We start from the raw sequence: 20,875 nt of genomic DNA, 5'->3' as shown, positions 1-20,875 counted from the left end.
ACAGAGCCTGCAATGAGATCACTTTTGCAAACCATATCACTCATATCCACAGTGGGTGTATTTACATGGTGGGAGAGAAAATTCAACACCTCTGACTTCACCTACTGATTTACATAGCGCAAGCCAAGCGCTGGGATTAGAATCCTAGAATCATAGAATGGTAGAGTTGGAAGGGACCTAAAGGGCCATCAGGTCCAACCCCCTGTGAGTGCAGGCTTTCCTAAATCATCCCAGCTATATGATTATCCAGCTTCTACTTGCAGATTTCCATTGATGGAGAGCTCACCAAAGTTAGGAGCATGAGAGAATGTGGAAAAAAGGTGTAATGCAGAAATGGTGACGTTTTAGAGGGGAGGGGGCAGAATAGGGCAGCTTACAGGGGTAATAGAGACTATATAGTGTGTCCACCCATATTCTGTCCACCACAATTAACTTGAGAATGGCGGCAGCTATAGGCATAGAAGTGGTGTCTAGGTATAGTAAAGTAGCCATGTGCTATGCAGTGAAACCACCTATAGTGCCACGTGGTAGAAAACAACGGAGTTAGCATTTTTATCTTGAAAACGGAACGAGAGAGAAAAAAGTGAATTACAAAGTTGTAGGGCAACATCAATTCAATACGAATCGACACCTTGCATACAGAAATGCTATGATATGAAACCCATGACCCCCCATAACACATCATATTCTTGCTTTCAGTCTGTGACTGCCTGTGACCTGTTCTATGCACTTTGACCTCGGAAAATGTGAACATTCCTTATTGTTTTAGCATTTGTTTCATGTTTATCGTATGTCGTTTGATTCTCATCTTCAAAATTGACTGTGTACATACAGTATAACAGCAACGAGAAAATATCCCACTGCGGGCTGTAGAGAAAAAATCCAGACAAAATATGCTTAGCTTTCAGCTGCACCTGGTACAACTTGTTTCCGACATTTTCCAGCTCGGAACATCCATTTCTAGATGCGGAGGATTAAAATTGTGTGTTTCCTCCCCAATCCAAGTGTTTCGATTCTAAGACTTTCCGTTGTATTCTTGTTGTCGTCTCTGCGGATATTGTTGTTTACAAATTGTATGATGTACATCTTTAAAGATAAAAATGGCTGTCGCTGGCTGTGTTTGCCCATGACTTTGTCGTCTTTGTGTCACCGGAGACCTGAGCCTGGTTTATTTGCCTCGGGCAGATGCAGCCGTGCTAGTCTCTGACAGTCTTTGTATTAAATGATTTTGCCTCGTAGCTGCCAATGTGGCAGGGTTTGTGAGTCATCTGGGGAATACAACTTGCAGTCTGTAGCTTATGCTGATTTATGGTTGATGCTGGTTCACAGTTTATACTGGTTCATCCTTATGCTGGTTCGTGGTTTAAACTGGTTTCCTACTTATGCCGGTTCATGTTTGGATTAGCGTAAATTGGAATTACGCTTCATTGCTTGTGCTGGTCGGTGACATATGCTGCTCGGATGCTTCTTTTATTCAGAAGGACATTTCTTTCTAATAATGTTTCTTATTGTAAAAGCAGCAGGTGGTTGTAATAGACTGAACGCTATTGTGCTGCTATTTCTCTGCCTTTTAAAGGCGATATTAAGATGTTTTAAGGTTAGGAAAAATAATACATTGGTTATATTTATTTATTCTCTTATAATATTGTCTATTAATTTATTATTATTATTATTAATATTATTTCTATTATTATTATTTATATTATTTATATTATTATTATTATTAATAACCTATTATCTTATTATTATTGTTTATTTTTTTAAAGTGAATCTGTCAGCAGGTTTTTGTTATATCTGAGAGCAGCATGAGATTCTGAATCCAATGATGTATCACTTAGATTACTGGGTGCAGCCGTTCTTATACAGCCAAAGGTTTTAGATTTAGTATGTAGCAGAGCTGAGAAAGCCAACCCCACCCACAGCAGGCTCTATATGTACATATTTATAGACAGTGAGCTGCTAATCACAACAGGGGGCGTGTTAGAGTAGCTGACCTCTAGCTGATCTAGTATGATAATGTCCTAATGTCCTGAAGCTAAAGCAAATATTGTAGGCAAACAACTGCACACAGTGTGAAAGTAGACGCATGTCATGCTGGACATCAAGGGGTGGACTCGTAGAAGCCCCACACTAGCGTGAAACAGTCACAGTTGTCCAAGGCTTCAGCTCACCCTCCCTTGACTATGTGTCACTTGTGTTTGCACAATAAAGAAGACTTAGGGCTGCTTCTCACTTGCGAGTTTCTCGCAGTAGAGCAATGCGAGAAAAACTCGCATTGGAATCGGACACATGTTAGTGAATGATTCAGCTCTAATCTGCGATTTTTTTCTCAGTCCAAATAGGACCAAGAAAAAAATCGCAGCATGCTGCTTTTTTGCGAGTTTCTCGCACCATTTGTCCCAATGATTTCCTATGGAAGGGGATTAAGACTATGTGCGCACTAGAAATGTGAAGTTTCTCAAGAAACTTTCTTGAGAAACTTCTGGGAGTGAAAAATTTCCGGACCTCCAGAAAAAATCCGCACCAAATCCGCATGCGGATTTGCCGCGGATTAGCCGCGGAATAGCTGCGAATTTGCCGCAATTTTCCTGCGGGTGGTTCCCTGCGGATTTTGCAGGCTGTACTGCCGAAATCTGCAGGGTACCCGCGGAAAAGAATTGACATGCTCATTTTCTCAAGAAATTTTCTCGAGAAATTCTTCTCAAGGAAATTTCTTGAGAAAAATCCGCACAGTGCGCACAGCTATTTTTTTTTTTCATAGAATTTGCTGGGAAATGTCTGCACAAAGATTGCAGACATTTCTCAAGAAATTTCCACGGCAAATCCGTGGGTAAAACGGTCTAGTGCGCACAGAGCCTAAAAGTAGGATTACACACGCGCACCAGCGTTCACATTTGCGAGTGTGGCAGTAACTTTGCTCATTAAATATTCAACAGATGAATGTGACATCACATTCCCAAAGGTAAATTAAATGACACATGTGTAATAGCTTTTATATAATTAAGATGTTGCATGAAACTAGCATCGCAAACGCGACACACACGCGAGCAAAAAGCATCGCACTTGCGTTGCACTCGCACCTAACGTGAACTAAAATTAGCCGAGTATTTTTCAGCCCAGTCGGACCGATTTTACTCGCATAGATGTGTTTCCAGTCTTAATCTCATCCCCCAGTGAGTTGCTGCTTTTTTCTTTTTTCCTGTGTTGGATTTGAATTTTTGCACTGCTGTCTGATTTTGAGCGTGCAGCTCCGGGGCAGGTGTCCCATGTCCGCAATAGTGGTCTGGTTCCTTAGACCAGTGCGAAGCTGATTGTTGCTCGTCTATGGAGCCCGTTTTTTTCTTTCCACATTTGAACCTAATGTCCTGAAGCTAAAACAAATATTGCAGGCAAACAACTGCACACAGTGTGAAAATAGATGCATGTCACTCTGGACATCAAGGGGTGACTAGATGGGAACTCCTGCACTGGCCCTCAGACTAAATACACCCTGAGCTTTCCCTCAACTCAGAGGTACACTTGATGGTAGTGAGGTCTGAGCCACCAGCATCTCCCTATCTCCTGTCCAAGGCCCTGATGTAACTCCCTCCATACCCACCACCCAGGGGATGGGTCATGACAGTAGTCACAAAATCACACTGACAAAACTGACAGAGGAGACAACAAAAACTCACATACACCAAAAACAAACACCAGGGGGACCACAAAAAAGTGCACAGAAGGTAAATAAGGTAAGGAAAAATCAACTAAACAATGGGGTTACTTCCACACCAAACAACAGCAGCAGCTAACACCTCCTTCACGCTCCAGACCAAGCTCCAGCAAGGACTCTGAATAACCGGCACCCTCTGTTGGGAGCAGAGGGTATTTATCCAGGTTAGGAGTGGTTATCAGCGGATACACCCGAGCACAGGTAATGAGCTTGCTGCTGGCAAGCAAAACTGACTTTAACCCAGCATATGCCAAAAGTAAAAAACACATTTAATGTGTATATTCTCAGATGGTACTAAAGAGACTCCGAACCTGAGCCTGTCACTAGTCCCCACGAGTGACGACCGTGAAAACACATTGCTGAAACCTCTATTAACCCTTACAGCATGCTATCTTCAGATTACATAGCAAAAACTTGCCGACAGAATTTCTTTAAGGGATGTGTATTCTGGCCAGTAGTGTCACAGTATCTTCTTGAAATATTTCTACTCCCCTCCCCCCCAAAAAAATATAAGCCCTTTTTATAGTCAGGATTCTAAGCAATCTATAGGCTAGAGGGTCAGCAAGAGGTTAGTAAGGTGAATTTACACTCTCAGTTATTGGGAACGAGTCTTCCTAGAAAATGCTAATATCTCAGTAATTGGGCAGTGTAAACCGGCTGCCAATCACCAATGAGTAAAATGTTTGTTCGTTGGTTAAAATTATTTTTAAGCTTGCTTCAACATCATAATTTTCCGCAACACGTCTTGTGTAAACCGGACCTGCTCTGCCGAGAACAATGGCAGCCTGTGTGCACAGTACTATCAATTACCAATTACCCTTCCCACCCTTTTTCCTTGATCTTCCCAAGTTTGCCCCATTAATGTTCTTCTTCCCTAACCTTTCCTCCCCAACCCTTCTTCCTTGACCCATAAACAATACTAAATAGTAAACATACGTATACTTATTCTTAATGTATACAGTATATATAAATTTACATATGAAATTCTTTATGTAATATATGTTTAAACTTAAATTACAATAAAATTATTGAAACACAGAGCTGTCAATTACTGACCATTGTGTGCACATCAGAAGTGTGGTCAGCCTATTTAATGACCTCCAATCAGAAAACATGTTGCTGATCGTTGGTCATTTAAGGTACAGACAAACTGTACAAAAATTATTATTGTTATTTTTTTCTTATTTTGGATAAATATAAGAAAATATAAGAAAATATAATATGTCTTATCAGAGAAATTTTCTTCTTTCTCCACTTATGAGCCACTTCTTTTCCTGTCTCAACTCCTCATTCTGCTTTTCAGTGTATGGCCGACATCATAACATCTAGTGTTAGAAATAGTCTTATTCTTCTTGTGCACACTTATGACAACTTACTCTGAATAGCAACTTTAAAGTATAGCTCCCCTACAATCTGAGGGAGAAAATATGAAAAGTTTATCAAGTGTGATGATTGAGGGATATGTTTTTAGAGCAAATTCTGATTTTACATAAAATGGATGGTAATTTTTAGTTGTTAATTAAATTATATCTATGGCCTGAGGAAGGATCATCTGGAGATCACTTCATCACCCTGGCGGTAGCAACTGAAATCCTCACCAATCAGCTTTAATCACCTGTTACAGCGGCCACTATTGGGCAAAGGTGGTATTACATAGGACCTATTTATATAAATAGGTACTCGTGTAATACAGTGTCGTGCTGAGTTCTGCAGGGCAGGAACCTAGAAGTAGCACGGGGGATTCTGAGGGAGGGCATCCTTTTTGTTGTCCCCGTACCATATTTATCACTTGAATATGGTTAAAATAGTCTATTTGTCACTAGGCAGCGCTCTAAAGCGAGTAGGCATCCCAAAAGAAACATGCTGTCATGACTGTCTCTCTTCTGTGTATGAGACTAGTGACATGTTCAGGGCTAGAATCCTTCATTTGCCATGTAAGACTCTTTATTAAATGTAGTTTCCTTTCTTTTGGCAAGTAAACGGTTAATGTCAGTTTTTACTTGCCAGTAGCATACTCATTACGTCTCAGGTTCTTCTGGTTTAGGACCACTCCCAGTTCCTATATATAACCTCTTCTCCCAGTAGAGGGTGCTGGTTATTCTGATCCATTTGGAAGCTAGGCCTTGAGGTGGAAGATGCTGGTGGAGCCCTTATCGCAAGTTGCTGAGTAGGTTGCAGTCCTGGTTCTGACTGGACCTTTGTCGTTTGTTGTTATCCCCTGTCTGTCTTTCCTTCCCTTGGTGTTTTATTAGTGCAGTGGTGGGGCTAGTGTCCCTCACCTGCCAGCTCACTTGCCAGTGTTATTGCAGGGTCTGCCAGGGTCTCAGGTATCCTGTTCGGCAACAGGTGTGGAGGTGAGAGTAGGAGGTGTCTCATCTTCCCTCTTACTAGCGCTAGGACCTACCATTGTTATACTGTCCCCTGTGCACCCTTTGTTTTGTCGTGTGTTGCGCCGTACGCCAGACTTTCCCTAGTCATGTTGTGACACATGCAGGTATTATTATTATGATTGCACAACAGCCTCCTGAGTTGCTAAACATTTATGGAATGTTAATCTTCTTAGAAATCACGATTCATCGCCATCTATATCACTAACAACTAATTGTTTCCCATAAATCGTTCTTGAATTATTGAGATCAAAATGTGCATTTTGTAAGCTCAGAAAAGGCAACTGAAAAAATAATGATTGTTGAGCGCACATAACCGGCAAAAGATCTGAGTGCAAAAAATCCGTAAGTGTGAGTGATATAGAGGCACTTGTTTATTATAGAACACATTTCAATGCAGTAATCATAAATACTGCTAAGGTTGTGCTCCGCTGAAATATGGCCTACATAGTGTTGATTGTTTGTGTTATGTGATTTGTCTGACACCCATTACATTCTGGGTAATGGCAGCTATTTGTTGCTGTGCGCAGCAGGCTCCTTTGACAAAAGAAAATAGACAGCAATAAAAACCATAGTCAGAATTTCATTCTGAGAGGAGCTTCACTGCCTATAGTTTGTGCAAGTGTGATAACAGTGTTCTGCACCGTCTTTTGTCAGTTCGCAGCCTGTAACAGTCACCTGTCTTTTCATAAATCTGGCAGAGCGGAGTAGCGGCAGACAAAACATTTTTGGGAGGAACACCCTGAAAAATGGAGGGTCAGATTGTGACCTTTTGAGATTTAAAGCACCACTCCAGCGGTTTTTTTTTTTTTTTTTTGCTACAGTGGTGCTTTTAATCTAAGTTCCCTGCCCACGGTCTTATACTCACCCTTTGGCATTCTGATCTTTTATCAGCACAGCTCCATTCGGTCTCAGGCAGTTTGTGACCTGCCGGGCTGCTCCAGTGTTTCATGGCATTTTCAATGTAAGTCTATGTGAGCCTCATTCTGGCTCTCATAGACTTGCATTGAGACCTTGTGATGTAATTTCTGACTTGCGGAGAGTTAAAACTTGCGATCACAGGATGGTGCCACGGGACTAGAGCGGCTTTGAGAACAGGTGAAAATGCAAGAGGGTGAGTGTAAGACTGGGGGCAGGAGACGTAAGGCCGTTTTACACGCAATGACATCGCTAACAAGATGTTGTTGGGGGTCACAGAATTCGTGACGCACATCCAGCCTCGTTAGCGACGTCGTTGCGTGTGAAACGCACGAACGACCGTTAACGATCAAAAATACTCACCATATCGTTGATCGTTGATGCGTCGTTGCATTCCCGGTTATCATTACTGTTGCAGGACGCAGGTTGCTCGTCGTTCCTGCGGCAGCACACATCGCTACATGTGAGACCGCAGGAACGAGGAACATCACCGTACCTGCGGCCACCCACAATGAGGAAGGAAGGAGGTGGGCGGGATGTTACGTCCTGCTCATCTCCGCTCCTCCGCTTCTATTGGGGGGCCGCTTAGTGACACCGCTGTGACGCCGCACGAACCGCCCCCTTAGAAAGGAGGCGGTTCGCCGGTCAAAGCGACGTCGCTAGGCAGGTAAGTCCATGTGACGGGTGTAAGCGATGTTGTGCGCCACGGGCAGCGATTTGCCCGTGACGCACAACCGACAGGGGCGGGTACGCTCGCTAGCGATATCGATAGCGATATCGCTGCGTGTAAAGTGCCCTTTAGATTAAAAGCACCACTCAACTGTGAAAAAAGAAACAAAAAACTGCTGGGGTGGTGACATTAAAAAGGTTTTAGGGCTAGGACACACGACGAGTAAAATGGAGCAAGTTCAATGCAATAAAAAAATCGCATTCCACCCAGACTCACGTTACTCTCTGGGGCCGTTCCCATCTGCAATTTTTTTTCTGAGCCTTAATCAGACCAAAAAACAGTTGCAGCATGCTGCAGGTGGAATCCGATCCATCACACTGCACTTGGATGACACTGGAGTACAGTGTGATAATTGAATTAGCTGATAATGGAGGCGATAAGGAGAGTAATCCCTCCCTCTCCTCTGCAGCTGTGCTCCTATCCCAGGATCGCATCACAGTATAATGACATTCAGCTTACACTCACAACAGAATGGGAGCCGAGGGTCATTAGCATAACGCATCCAGTGCTCGTGCATCAGATGATACATGCTCATGTGGCCTTATCTTTACACTACTAATTTAACCTTTTTACATGTGACCTAATTCTTCCTAATAATCATTTTCCTTGTATACTTTTACTATATGCCCTGCTCCTGTAAGCTCATCTCCTTGTGGCCGCTATATCCCTCTATTGTTATGCAGCAAGGCTACTTCTGATCTGGTGACTGGAGTTGGACAAACTGAACAGCGCACGTCAGTGTTGGGGGCGGAAGTACCTCTCTGTGAATGCCAGCAGTCTGGGCACGCATGCTCAGATCAGACTACACTCTTCTCTCTGCTTCCATCCTGCCCATGCTTTGAAGTGCCGATGCTTTAGCTGACAAGCGCTGTGACGTGCTGCTTATTATTAGAAAGTGTATAACAGGACTTGTCAGCTGAAGGCACAGCACTTCAAAGCTTCAGTACGATCGAGGGAGACGAGAGTGAAGCCTGATCTGAGCTCATCATGTGTGGTGCAGACTGACTGCTGAAGCTTTGAGTGCCGTGCCTTCAGCTGACAAGCCCTGTGATATCCTTTCTAATAAAAGGAGCCCATGGCAGCGCTTGTCAGCTGAAGGTGTGGCACTTCAGAGCTTCAGTACAATCAGGGAGATGAAAGGGAAGCCTGATCTGAGCTCATCATGCCTGGTGCAGACTGACTGCTGAAGCTTTGAGTGCCGTGCCTTCAGCTGACAAGCCCTGTGATATCCTTTCTAATAAAAGGAGCCCATGGCAGCGCTTGTCAGCTGAAGGTGTGGCACTTCAGAGCTTCAGTACAATCAGGGAGATGAAAGTGAAGCCTGATCTGAGCTTATCATGCCTGGTGCAGACTGACTGCTGAAGCTTTGAAGTGTCGTGCCTTCAGCTGACAAGCCCTGTGATATGCTTTCTAATAACAAGTAGCACATGGCAGCACTTGTCAGCTGAAGGCATGGCACTTCAGAGCTTCAGTACGATCAAGAAAGATGCGTGAAGGAGACGAGAGTGAAGCTTGATCTGAGCTCATCATGCGTGGCGCAGACTGACTGCTGAACTTTGAAGTGCCGTGCCTTCAGCTGACATGCCCTGTGATATACTTTCTAATAACAAGCAGCACATGGCAGCACTTGTCAGCTGAAGTGACGGCACTTTAAAGCATCAGCAGGATGGAGGCAGAGGAGTAGGGTGTAGACTGATTTAAGCATGTGTGCTCACACTGCTGTCACTCACCAAGAGTTTCCCCACCCCACCACTGACGTACACTGTTCAGTTCGTCCAACTCCGGTCCCAAGATCAGAAGTAGCCTTGCTGCATCACAACAGAGGAATATACAGTTGCAGTCACAAGCAAATGAGCTTACGGGAGCAGGGCAGGTAGTAAAAGTATATTAGATAAATAGTTATTTGGAGGCGTTAAGTCACATGAGATGGTGTTAAATTAGTAATGGTAAACCTTTAAGCAATTATACTAAAATCTGGTCTGAATAGTCACATCTATAAATGCACATGGAGATTGGAGTAAAGACAAAATCCCTTTCGGCGCTTCCGGAGGATAAATGGAATATCAGTGCAAGTTTGCAAAAACTTCAAGAACAAGGGTTTATTAAGGGTTCAATAAAAAACGGACAATTACTGACAACGCGTTTCAGCTAACAAAAGCCTTCATCAGGTGTAGTCTACACCTGATGAAGGCTTTTGTTAGCTGAAACGCGTTGTCAGTAATTGTCCGTTTTTTATTGAACCCTTAATAAACCCTTGTTCTTGAAGTTTTTGCAAACTTGCACTGATATTCCATTTATCCTCCGGAAGCGCCGAAAGGGATTTTGTCTTTACTCCATTACCCACGTGGGAGCACCTGTTCAGGACTCTCATTGTTTTTCCCGAGGATTCGTGCTGCATACTGGAGGATTAATAAGAGAGTTGATCCACTACACGGATCATACTAGCGAAAACAGAAGAAATCTGCACGGTGAGTGTAAAATTCGTATGATCATTACAATCTGTGTTTACACACATCTACACTTAGATTTGGCGCCCCGTTGTCCTCTTCTTTTTTTCTTTCCTTTATTCTGCACATGGAGATTGAAAGACTTCCATCAGATATGTGGAAGAACCCTTAAAGCAAAATCACCTAAGCTTGCCAATATTAGTGAAACCATACAGCTGTGGGGGTCTCCTGACTATTCCCTGATCGAGGTTCTTGAGGGAAAGAAGGTTGGACATGTTCAATCTCAGCTACTTATATACTGTGTGCAGAATTATTAGGCAAATTAGTATTTTGATCACATGATACTTTTTATACACGTTGTCCTACTCCAAGCTGTATAGGCTTGAGAGCCAACTACCAATTAAGTACATCAGGTGATGTGCATCTCTGTAATGAGGAGGGGTGTGGTGTAATGACATCAACACCCTATATAAGTGGTGCTTAATTATTAGGCAACTTCCTTTCCTTTGGCAAAATGGGTCAGAAGAGAGATTTGACGGGCTCTGAAAAGCCAAAATTGGGAAATGTCTTGCAGAGGGATATAGCAGTCTTGAAATTGCCAACCTTTTGAAGCGTGATCACCGAACAATCAAGCGTTTCATGGCAAATAGCCAACAGGTTCACAAGAAGTGTGTTGGGCAAAAAAGGCGCAAAATAACTGCCCATGAATTGAAGAAAATCAAGCATGAAGCTGTCAAGTTGCCATTTGCCACCAGTTTGGCCATATATCAGAGCTGCAACGTTACTGGAGTATCAAAAAGCACAAGGTGTGCCATACTCCGGGACATGGCCAAGGAAAGGAAGCCGGAAAAACCACCACCTTTAAACAAGAAACATAAGATAAAACGTCAAGAAATATCTTAAGACTGATTTTTCAAAGGTTTTATGGACTGATGAAATGAGAGTGACTCTTAATGAACCAGATGGATGGGCCAGAGACTGGATCAGTAAACATCAGAGAGCTCCACTCCGACTCAAATGCCAGCAAGGTGGAGGTGGGGTACTGGTATAGGCTGGTATCATCAAAGATTAACTTGTTGGACCTTTTCGGGTTGAGGATGGCGTGAAGCTCAACTCCCAGACCTACTGCCAGTTTCTGGAAGACAACTTCTTCAGGCAGTGGTACAGGAAGAAGTCGGTATCGTTCAAGAAAAACATGATTTTTATGCAAGACAGTGCTCCATCACATGCATCCAACTACTCCACATCGTGGCTGGCCAGTAAAGGTCTAAAAGATGAAAAATTAATGACATGGCCCCCTTGATCACCTGATCTGAACCCCATAGAGAACCTGTGGTCCCTCATAAAATGTAAGCTCTACAGGGAGGGAAAACAGTACACCTCTCGGAACAGTGTCTGGGAGGCTGTGGTGGCTGCTGCACGCAATGTTGATCGTAAGCAGATCAAGCAACTGACAGAATCTATGGATGGTAGGCTGTTGAGTGTCATCATAAAGAAAATAGGCTATATTGGTCACTAATTTTTTGGGGTTTTATTTTTGCATGTCGGAAATGTTTATTTCTAAATTTTGTGCAGTTATATTGGTTTACCTGGTGAAAATAAACATGTGAGATGGAAATATATTTGTTTTTTATTAAGTTGCCTAATAATTCTGCACAGTAATAGTTATCTGCACAGATATCCTCCTAAGATAGCCAAATCTAAAAAAAAAAAACACTCCAACTTCCAAAAGTATTAAACTTTGATATTTATGAGTCTTTTGGGTTGATTGAGAATATAGTTGTTGATCAATAGTAAAAAAAAATCCTCTAAAGTACAACTTACCTAATAATTCTGCACACAGTGTATAATCATCTACTTGAGTTGTCTGGCAGGCGCCAAGTCCCCTCTCCCCATTAAGAAGACGTGTGCTCAGCTGAGCCGAATGGTTGGGAGGAATAGCTGTTGGCTGATCGCTCAGCTGTTGGAGGTGTTTGAGCATCGTTATCATAGGGATTCAGAATCCAGGGGTGCCTTATTGCCTCCTTTGCTTTTAATAATTCTTTGAAGTTTTTACAATTTTATTGGTTTCTGCAAGGCGATATTTAAGGGGTATTCCCTCTCCACTCTATTCCACATTGGAAAGTGAGTGGGGCCAATGACGTGAGGTCTTCTGCTGTCTGCTAGGTCCATAGATATGTATTGGACAGGTGCACGATACTTGTTGATTGTGCACACAACCCAGCATGTATCACCGGATGTGAATGGCCCTGCTCAGCTCCCAGTGTGGAAATGAGCAGATGCGCTATACACCTTTATTGAATTACTAAACTAGTAATATCCCACTAGTAGATGTCGGGTACTTTTCTAGGGAATTGGCCAACAGTCTATATAGGAAGCTAAACCATTATTTAACGTCCGACAACAGGGAGAATTTAGATTGGTCAAGCTAAATTTTTTTGCATATATATTGATAATTCTTGAAAATTGCCTATGAAAATATATTAAACCTAACAGAAAATCCGACCTGCACACCATCATGGGGAAGACCCCAGTGGGGAGCATAGCCGTATTACAATAATGGTAATCATTTTTCCTGTAAAAATTTGTTACATAGTAGCCAAAACAGCGACAGACGAGCGTCCTAATAATGAATTATCGGAACATTTGTATGATTGTAGACACCACAGCTGCAGCCTGGAAGTCATGCTGATCAATGCAAAATGCCTGAACTAAATAGCAGACACAGATACATTAGCGTATCTCACACCGGCTTATGTTTAGAAGATAATATCAAGAGGTCTCAATCACTCAGACAGAACAGGGCTGCATTGTGTAATAGGGTAAATGGAGTCATCTCTAGCACTTAAAAACCATGGAAACACTTTAATAGCACCAAAAAAAAAGCTTTACCAATACGCATTTTATACTTTTGAAAAACACTCATACTAAAAAATGATAGATCATCACGGTATGTGGATGTGCGGAGATAAAGCTTCTAATGACTGATCCTGTAGTGCTTCTTCCTATAAAGGGTTGTGCTAGTCAACCATGGTACTACAGAAGTATCAGACTTATACGAGACAGTTGGACTTCTTTAGTATTATGTTGTGTTTACAGGGTACTTCTATACAGCGTTGAAATATCTCACCAAAGTACCAGAGAAGTGGTGGACTAGTAGGAACCATTAAAAATTCTTCTGTACCGTATGTGGGTTTTTTTGGGCATAGGTCTATAAAGACTTATATTAGCCAACTGCAGTACCAGAAGACTACCTGCTAGTAGAAACCACTAGAAGTTCTCTGAGGTGGGTTTTTAAAGGGTTGTATTAACCAACCACAGTACCAGCGGAGGATAATTAGACGTTTTCCTGTATGTCGTGTTTTGGGGGCAAGTCTATAAAGCGTTGAATTAGGCAATCACAGTACCAGAAGGATATCAAACTAGTAGGAACAATTAGACATTCTTATGTATGTGGGTCTAAAAAAGGTTGTATTAGCTAACTGCAGTACCTGAAGACTGTTTGCCTGTAGAGACCATTAGAAGTTCTGTTTCTCATGTTTGGGGAAGGTCAATGAACGGTTCTATTTGCCAATCACAGTTATAAAGTAGTGTCAGACTAGAAGACACCATTAGATGTTCTCCTGTATTGTTTTTTATGCCTATCTCTGTAAAGGGTTGTATTATCCATCCACAGTGCCAGATGAGTATCTGACTAGTACTAACTAGTGATAAGTGAGCACTACCATACTCGGGCTCTCGGTACTTGTAACTAGCAGTTTGATGCTCGGACGGACTTGACTTATGTACCGAGTATAACGGAAGTCCATGGGGAACTTGAGAATTTTTCCAGAATATCTTCTGGGAAAAATGCTCAAATTCCCCATTGAGTGCCATTATATTCGGTACACGAGTCAAGCCCATCCGAGAAATTGCTCGTTACATGTACCAAGCACCCAAGCATGGTAGTGCTCACTCATCACTAGTTAGAAGTTCTTCTGTATATGGTATTTTTAAGGAAGGTCTACAACAGGTTATATTAGCCTACCACAATTCCAGGGTCAGTATTAGCTAACCACCAGTATCTCGGGCTTGTAGAAAAAAAAAGTACAAAAGGCTTATAACCTATGAAGTAGTGTATTAGTCGACCACAGTACCAAAGGAATATCAAACAAGTAAGAACCACTGTGAGTTCTTCTTATGCAGTATTTTAGGGTAGGTCTGTACCAGGTTGTATTAGCTAACTGCACTACAAAATGAATTGGAACCACTGGGGGTTCTCCTTATGCAGTATTTTTAGGGTAGAGAGTCCCACCGGCATACCAGAGCAGTGTCAGACTAGTGGAAACCATAGGAAGTTCTCCTGTAGGAAGTGTTTTAGGTTACATCTATAAAGGGTTGGAATGTTTCACCAAGATAAGTTACAGACTAGTAGGACTTACAGGGTGTTTCCAGTTTGCAGGGATTTCAGGGAAGGTCTCTTAAAGAGTTGAACATGTAAACAGAAAAAAATATAGCAGTACTCACCATCCCGTAGAATTCGTTGAAGCGCATAGCAAAATGTCCGTCGTCCTGTTTGTTCCCTGCTACTCTCACACACTGGATTTAATGCCACAATAAAATGTTCCTATGGGATGATGAGTGCCGCTAGATTTTTTTGTTTCTGTTTGCATGTTGGACCCAGTTACACTCCATTAGCGTGCACCTCCGTTGTCCCTCAGGTCAAAGTAAGACTTCAAGTCCAATGTAGTTCTCTAGGTGTGCAAAAATTATACTCTTTATATGACATTATCTCTAATAAAAAGTTGGATTAGCCAACCACTGTACTAATGAATCCAATGGTGTGTCCAGGTTATCAGTCAGTTATGAACCCCAAGTATCCATCAGAAAACCACCTTTGAAGTTCTTCGAAAATTATAATTTGTTTCTATAAACAATTCTTATGTCGCTGATTCATATACTGTGTTATTTTTGTTTGTTAGAATATATTGATAATCACCTCTCTGTGTGCCATGATAGCCAAAGCTTCCTAGCCATGGGGCACCAGAGCAACAATTTGAATAGGAGTAGCATGCCAACATAACCACTTTCTGGAAGAATTACAATAAGCACAATATATATCATCTGCATTTTTCTCCATTTCAATCTCCCAGTGATCTGCAGTGACTTTTTCACTGGCAATTCTTAATCCAAATTAAAGGGAACCTGTCAGGTGCAACATGCACCCAAAACCATGAGTGTTAATCCCTGCCTAACAGTCCCTGTATACACTAGCATAGATAAAGAGATCTTTAGAGAAAGTATTTCTAAAGATCCTTTATGATATGCTAATGAGCGTGGGGACTAGTCGCAAGGGCGTTATATCCCTGCGACTAATCCACCCTCTTAGCATGTTAGCACGCCCACAGGGGAGTACTAACATGCTATTCAATGCCCATTACCTAGCGTCATTATAGGTGATGCGTGTACATATGTCCGTTGTCACTGCAAACGCAGGCGCCGGGCAGTGAGAAACATCAGAAGTCCAGGCACTTCCGGTCATTCGCCCTAGACTTCTCTGTACACCTGGCTTCATAGTGCGCATAACTGGAAGTGCGGTGACTTCTGATCATGCGCACTTCCTGGCGTCTGATGCAGTGACAACGCCCTAAGAGGGCAGACTAGTCAGGGAAAAAAATGCCCTTGCGACTAGTCCCTGCGCTCATTAGCATATCATAAAGGATCTTTAAAAATACCTTTTTCTAAAGATCTCTTTATGTATGCTACTAGATATAGGGACGAGATACGGGCAGAGATTAGCACCCAAAACTGCAGTACAGTGGTACTGGGTGCATATTGCACCTGACAGGTTCCCTTTAATCACGAATTACACCTCAAATCTAAATATACCCCTCTTTGTTTCAAAGTCCCATCGCAGTCAAACCCTAGCACGCTAGTAGTTAAATCCATGACTAAATACACAGTTTACGCTGTTGTTAGGAGGAGACATCATGTGTCCAATAGATTGATAATTGGCTTTCAGAGCGATTATCTCTATTGGGCACAAGGTATCCCATTCCGATGATACTGATATTACTGAGCGCTGCTTTCATGGTGTCGGCTGAGAGTTTGCCGCAGACGTGTTGTGGACGTGATGGGGTGAACTGAATCTAGTGACACTTTCCCTGCATCACTCTTCTATTTCCCCAGTATTTGAAGATTCCTTTGTCATTTCATTTTTAATGAAGTTTTTCATTAAAAACATCAGGATATAATTATGCTCTTTTTAATATCAATAGCCTGGTGCGTCTGTAAACATAATTACTTATTAGTACTAATTATAATTGTTTTTTTATTTGGAAAGAAATACACAGAAAGTAAATGGAGAAAATCATATTATTTACATCCCCTATAGCTAATGATTTAACATTATTACTTTTCGTTTTGCATTTTAATTGAGCAAATTACATAAGTTGAGGAAAATTAAACCCATCTCGTCGCCTTGCTGGAGACTCGGCTTTTCATTGTTAGTGAGCGCCTTCGTTTTTGTTACACAAATATTTGTGTTAATTGTAGGCAGGAAATGATAATGAACTGTAGTATAATGCTATTGAGCCTCTTCCGTATAATTTTCTGCATGATGTATTAGTACATGGTAATGTGCTTGTGTTCTTTATGTATGAGGTATACAGTAGCTTAAAGAGGACCAACCACCAGGATTTTCATATGTAAATTAAAGCCAGTGTTATACTGCCACTATCATGCCGATTCTATACATATCTTTAGTTGTGAGATCGGATGTATACTTTCTGAAATATAGGCAAGTAAAGTTCCAGAAATGCACTGTTATTTGATTGATAGGTGCTACAGAATATCTAATAGGTGGGTCGGGTTTTGCTAGTTATTCCCATTTCTGTCTGCCTGTCCTTTCTCCCCCTCTCTGTTATTACAGGAGGAGGATGGAGGGAGAAAGGACAGGCAACAGACAGGGTCTGGAATAACTAGAAAAACCCAACCCACCTATTATTCTGTAGCTGCTATCAATCAAATAACAGTGCATTTCACAAACTTTACTTACCTATATTTCAGAAAGTATACATCCGATCTCACAACTAAAGGTATGTATAGAATCAGCATGATAGCACTAGTATAGCACTGGCTTTAATTTATATATGAAAATCCTGGTGGTTGATTCTCTTTAAAAAACAGAAGGTCGTATGGTCATAGAGACCTTTAAATCTTTTGATATGTAAAACTATCTACACATTTTAAGTAGTTGTGAGCCAAATGTTCATTAAAGGGGATGGCTACTACTTTTTTTATCGATGGCCAATCCCTGCATTAGGTCATCCATATATGATCGATGGGGGTGCGAAACCCAGGATTCCTAACAATCAGCTGTTCGGCACTGATCGGAAGTTCTCGGATGCTGCCAGAACACAGTACCTCCATCAAAACTATAGTAGCTTCAGCTGGGTAGTGCAGATCCTTGCCCTGTTATCTTGAACAGGGAGTGGATCTCTAGTACTTGGCCTTGACCACTATAGAAACTCTGGAGCCGCTGTGTTTCAGAAGTATTCAAGAACTTCCGGCCAACTCCGGTAACATATGATTGTCGGGAGTGCCGTATGTCACCCATCCCCCATGATAAGATATTGATGGCTTAAACCATGCATAGGCCATCAATAAAAAGTATTGGTAACCTCTTTAAGTCGACAACTGTTTCTCTGGACTTTCCCTTACACATGAATGGTCGGTGCTGCCGAGCATGCATCTGTTTTTAATAAGGAGAGGGAAGTAAGTAGCTGCCAGCTCTTATGATGTTAGATTGTCTCCTGTTAGAACAAAAGGAAGTGACTTTGTGACATTGAACATATCCAACCCTTTATTTTCCTGTTATCGGGAAAGATTTTGGACACGATTATATGCATTAGATAATTGCTTGGTCCCACTGAAATTGTCTGATTTGGCTGTCATGCACGGCACATTAAAGGGACCATATCCAACCTTTAGTACCCTGGCAGCTGTTTTTGATGTTTGGTTATGATAGAATGGCTATTGAGAGTTTAAATTATATCTTTTTTTATTTTAGGACTAACCCCACCAACAACCCCACCTCATAAAGCCAACCAAGATAACCCATTCAGGACGTCTCCAAAGCCGAAGTCTTCTTGTAAGTCTGGTGTGCCACCCGCTAAGAAATCTCGTTACATTGAGTCTTCCAGCATCCAAGTTATTAACTCAAAAAAGGGTCCTGAACAATCCGAACTGTATGCACAGCTTAGCAAAACCTCTGTAGTCATTGGACAAGAAGAGAAAAAGGCGAAGCGACCTAGTTTACGGCTTTTTGGAGACCATGACTACTGTCAGTTTATGAATTCAAAATCAGAAATACATATTAGCTTATCACAAGATTTACAGGCCTCAAGACAACTTGAATGTAAAGTTTCCCTGCCTGGGAAAAAATCACAAGTCTGTTCATTAAAAAAACAAGAGGAAAGTCCAAAAGACAGTTTTGAGGGAACTATGACAAGTTCTCAGAACAGCAGTCGCAAACCACTGCAAGACCAGGAAATCCGTGCAGAACTCAATAAGCACTTTGGAGACCCAACCCAAGCGGTTTATGAAGAAGAAAACAAAAACAGCAACCTGGGAAACAATGGTTACAATGATGATCAGTTCTCTAGACTACCTATGTTTTTAACTTCTGGACTGGGTATGGATAGCTTGTTTGATGACAGCGAGGATGAGAATGATAAACTGTGTTATTCCTGGGATGGAATGCAATCCTATTCATTATTTGATGTATCACCTTCTTGTTCATCCTTCAATTCTCCGAGCAGATATTCTGTATCCCCACCAACATCCTTATTTTCACAACGGTCACAAAGGATTTGTTCTCGATCAAGGTCTAGATCTTTTTCTCAACATAGATCATGTTCACAGTCTCCATATTCTCGTTCAAGATCCAGATCGCCATCAAGCAGGTCTTCGTCAGGGTAAGTAAAAAAGAATGTTATAAAGGAGTTTGTTGTCCCCATGATGTCCTGGCAAATGTCCTGGACACATATAGAGTTGTTCAACTCTAATTTTGATACAAAAAAAGACGAAACCTATCGTAACCCAACTTTATATTAATGGTAAATTTGCTGACTACTAAGTTGGGGACAAAACTGAGTTTCAAAGATGTGTCCTTTCTTATACCTTGTCTTAGCCTGGACATATCTTGCGACCAGATGACAAGCAGTGAAATAAAACAGGATTTTGTGATACTTTATCTAGAGATGTATATGCTGTTCGTGTTCATATGTAGCTTCTCAGTGGTTGCGATATAAATTAAGGCCACTGTCTGTGGTTTTGTTAGCATGTTGTGATAATGTATTGAATGTCTATTGTGTGCAATTGGTGTCCTTATCAAAATTTGTGCAGAGGTAAGGACGGACATACAGTACCTGTATTTTTTACCTGACCGGTAATGCATTGCCGCCAAGATTGTAATCTTTATATTGATTGATCTGTAAGAATGAAAGACACTTTCAGCTAATGACAATTATTTGGTGTCAGAGGCCAACCAAACACTTCTTTGTCTTTTTTATTTTTTTTTAGTATTTGTTTCCTTGAGCATTGTCAATTGACAGAAACATTTAACTCACTATTTATTGCTTCAGAGAAAAGACAGCAAAAATGTGTTGGTTTTTCAGATCTCGATGCAGTGGACAGCCCAAGGGCTTGGTCAATATGTCAACTGTCTTGGGAAAACCTAAGATCATGTGGGAGGCCAACATTAAAAACAACTTCTTTTGACCTCCTACTGAGCATTGTAGCTATACCTGAAATGTTATGAACTGTCACGCTTGTCTTCATCAAGAGACGTTGATTTCCTTATATTTGGTGGCTACATTTAGGAAAGCTGATTTACAATACTTTTGAGATTATATAGTTAAAAAAAAAATTGACATAGTTGATCATCAGCCCCAATTAGACTGCTATAACCTTTATGCATCTGGGACCTGATTGGTTGATATAGGTAATGGAGTACTAAATATCCAAAACATTGACGAAGTGACACTATATGCATATGGGTGAAACACTTTAAAGGACAGGAAACAAAGAGACGTTGTAAATGGTACATTCTCTAAATGGGATAAATTTAGCAGTTGGGACCCCAAGTATCAGTACTGGGAGCAGTATGAACCCCAAGTATCAGTACTGGGAGCAATATGGACCCCAAGTATCAGTACTGGGAGCAGTATGGACCACAAGGATCAGTACTTGGAGCAGTGCGGACTACAAGAATCAGTACTGGGAGTTGTTAGGACCACAAGGATCTGTTAGGACCAATTCTTTTTAATCTCTTTATTTATGACATTGTGGATGGGATTAAGAGTAAAGTGTCAGTTTTTGATGATGACACCAAACTATGTAGGATAATAAAATCTGAGCTTGTTAGTGCAAGAATGGTCTGCATAAGATCTGGAAAACATGTCTGCTTCGGCAAACACTTGGCAGATGAAGTTTAATGTTGGTAAATGTAGAATAATGTATCTAGGCCGGAGGAATCCTGTTGCTACATAAGCATTAAATTAAAGTAACAAGACTACAGAACAGAAGAATAACTTGGGTATTTTGGTTACAGGTAAGCTGAGCAGCAGCACTCAATGTCAAGCAGCAGCTGCAAAAGCAAACAAGACTTTGGGGTGTATAAACAGAGATAAAATTTTGT

The 20,875-nt window shown here is 41.5% G+C and overlaps 1 protein-coding gene across 3 annotated transcripts in view; it reads left to right on the top strand.

The window, feature by feature from the left end:
• PPARGC1A (PPARG coactivator 1 alpha) overlaps positions 1 to 20,875 on the top strand; it is a 206,617-nt gene that overhangs the window by 149,720 nt on the left and 36,022 nt on the right. For all 3 annotated transcript variants that reach the window (XM_075346931.1, XM_075346930.1, XM_075346932.1), the window contains one exon: positions 18,245 to 19,151. In XM_075346931.1, coding sequence (XP_075203046.1) covers positions 18,245 to 19,151 — 907 coding nt within the window. The remainder of the gene's footprint in view (positions 1 to 18,244; positions 19,152 to 20,875) is intronic.

The sequence above is a fragment of the Anomaloglossus baeobatrachus genome, chromosome 1 (assembly GCF_048569485.1).
Source record: "Anomaloglossus baeobatrachus isolate aAnoBae1 chromosome 1, aAnoBae1.hap1, whole genome shotgun sequence".
In the NCBI taxonomy this organism is placed as follows: Eukaryota; Metazoa; Chordata; class Amphibia; order Anura; family Aromobatidae; genus Anomaloglossus; species Anomaloglossus baeobatrachus.
This window is presented reverse-complemented; position numbering and strand designations above follow the sequence as displayed.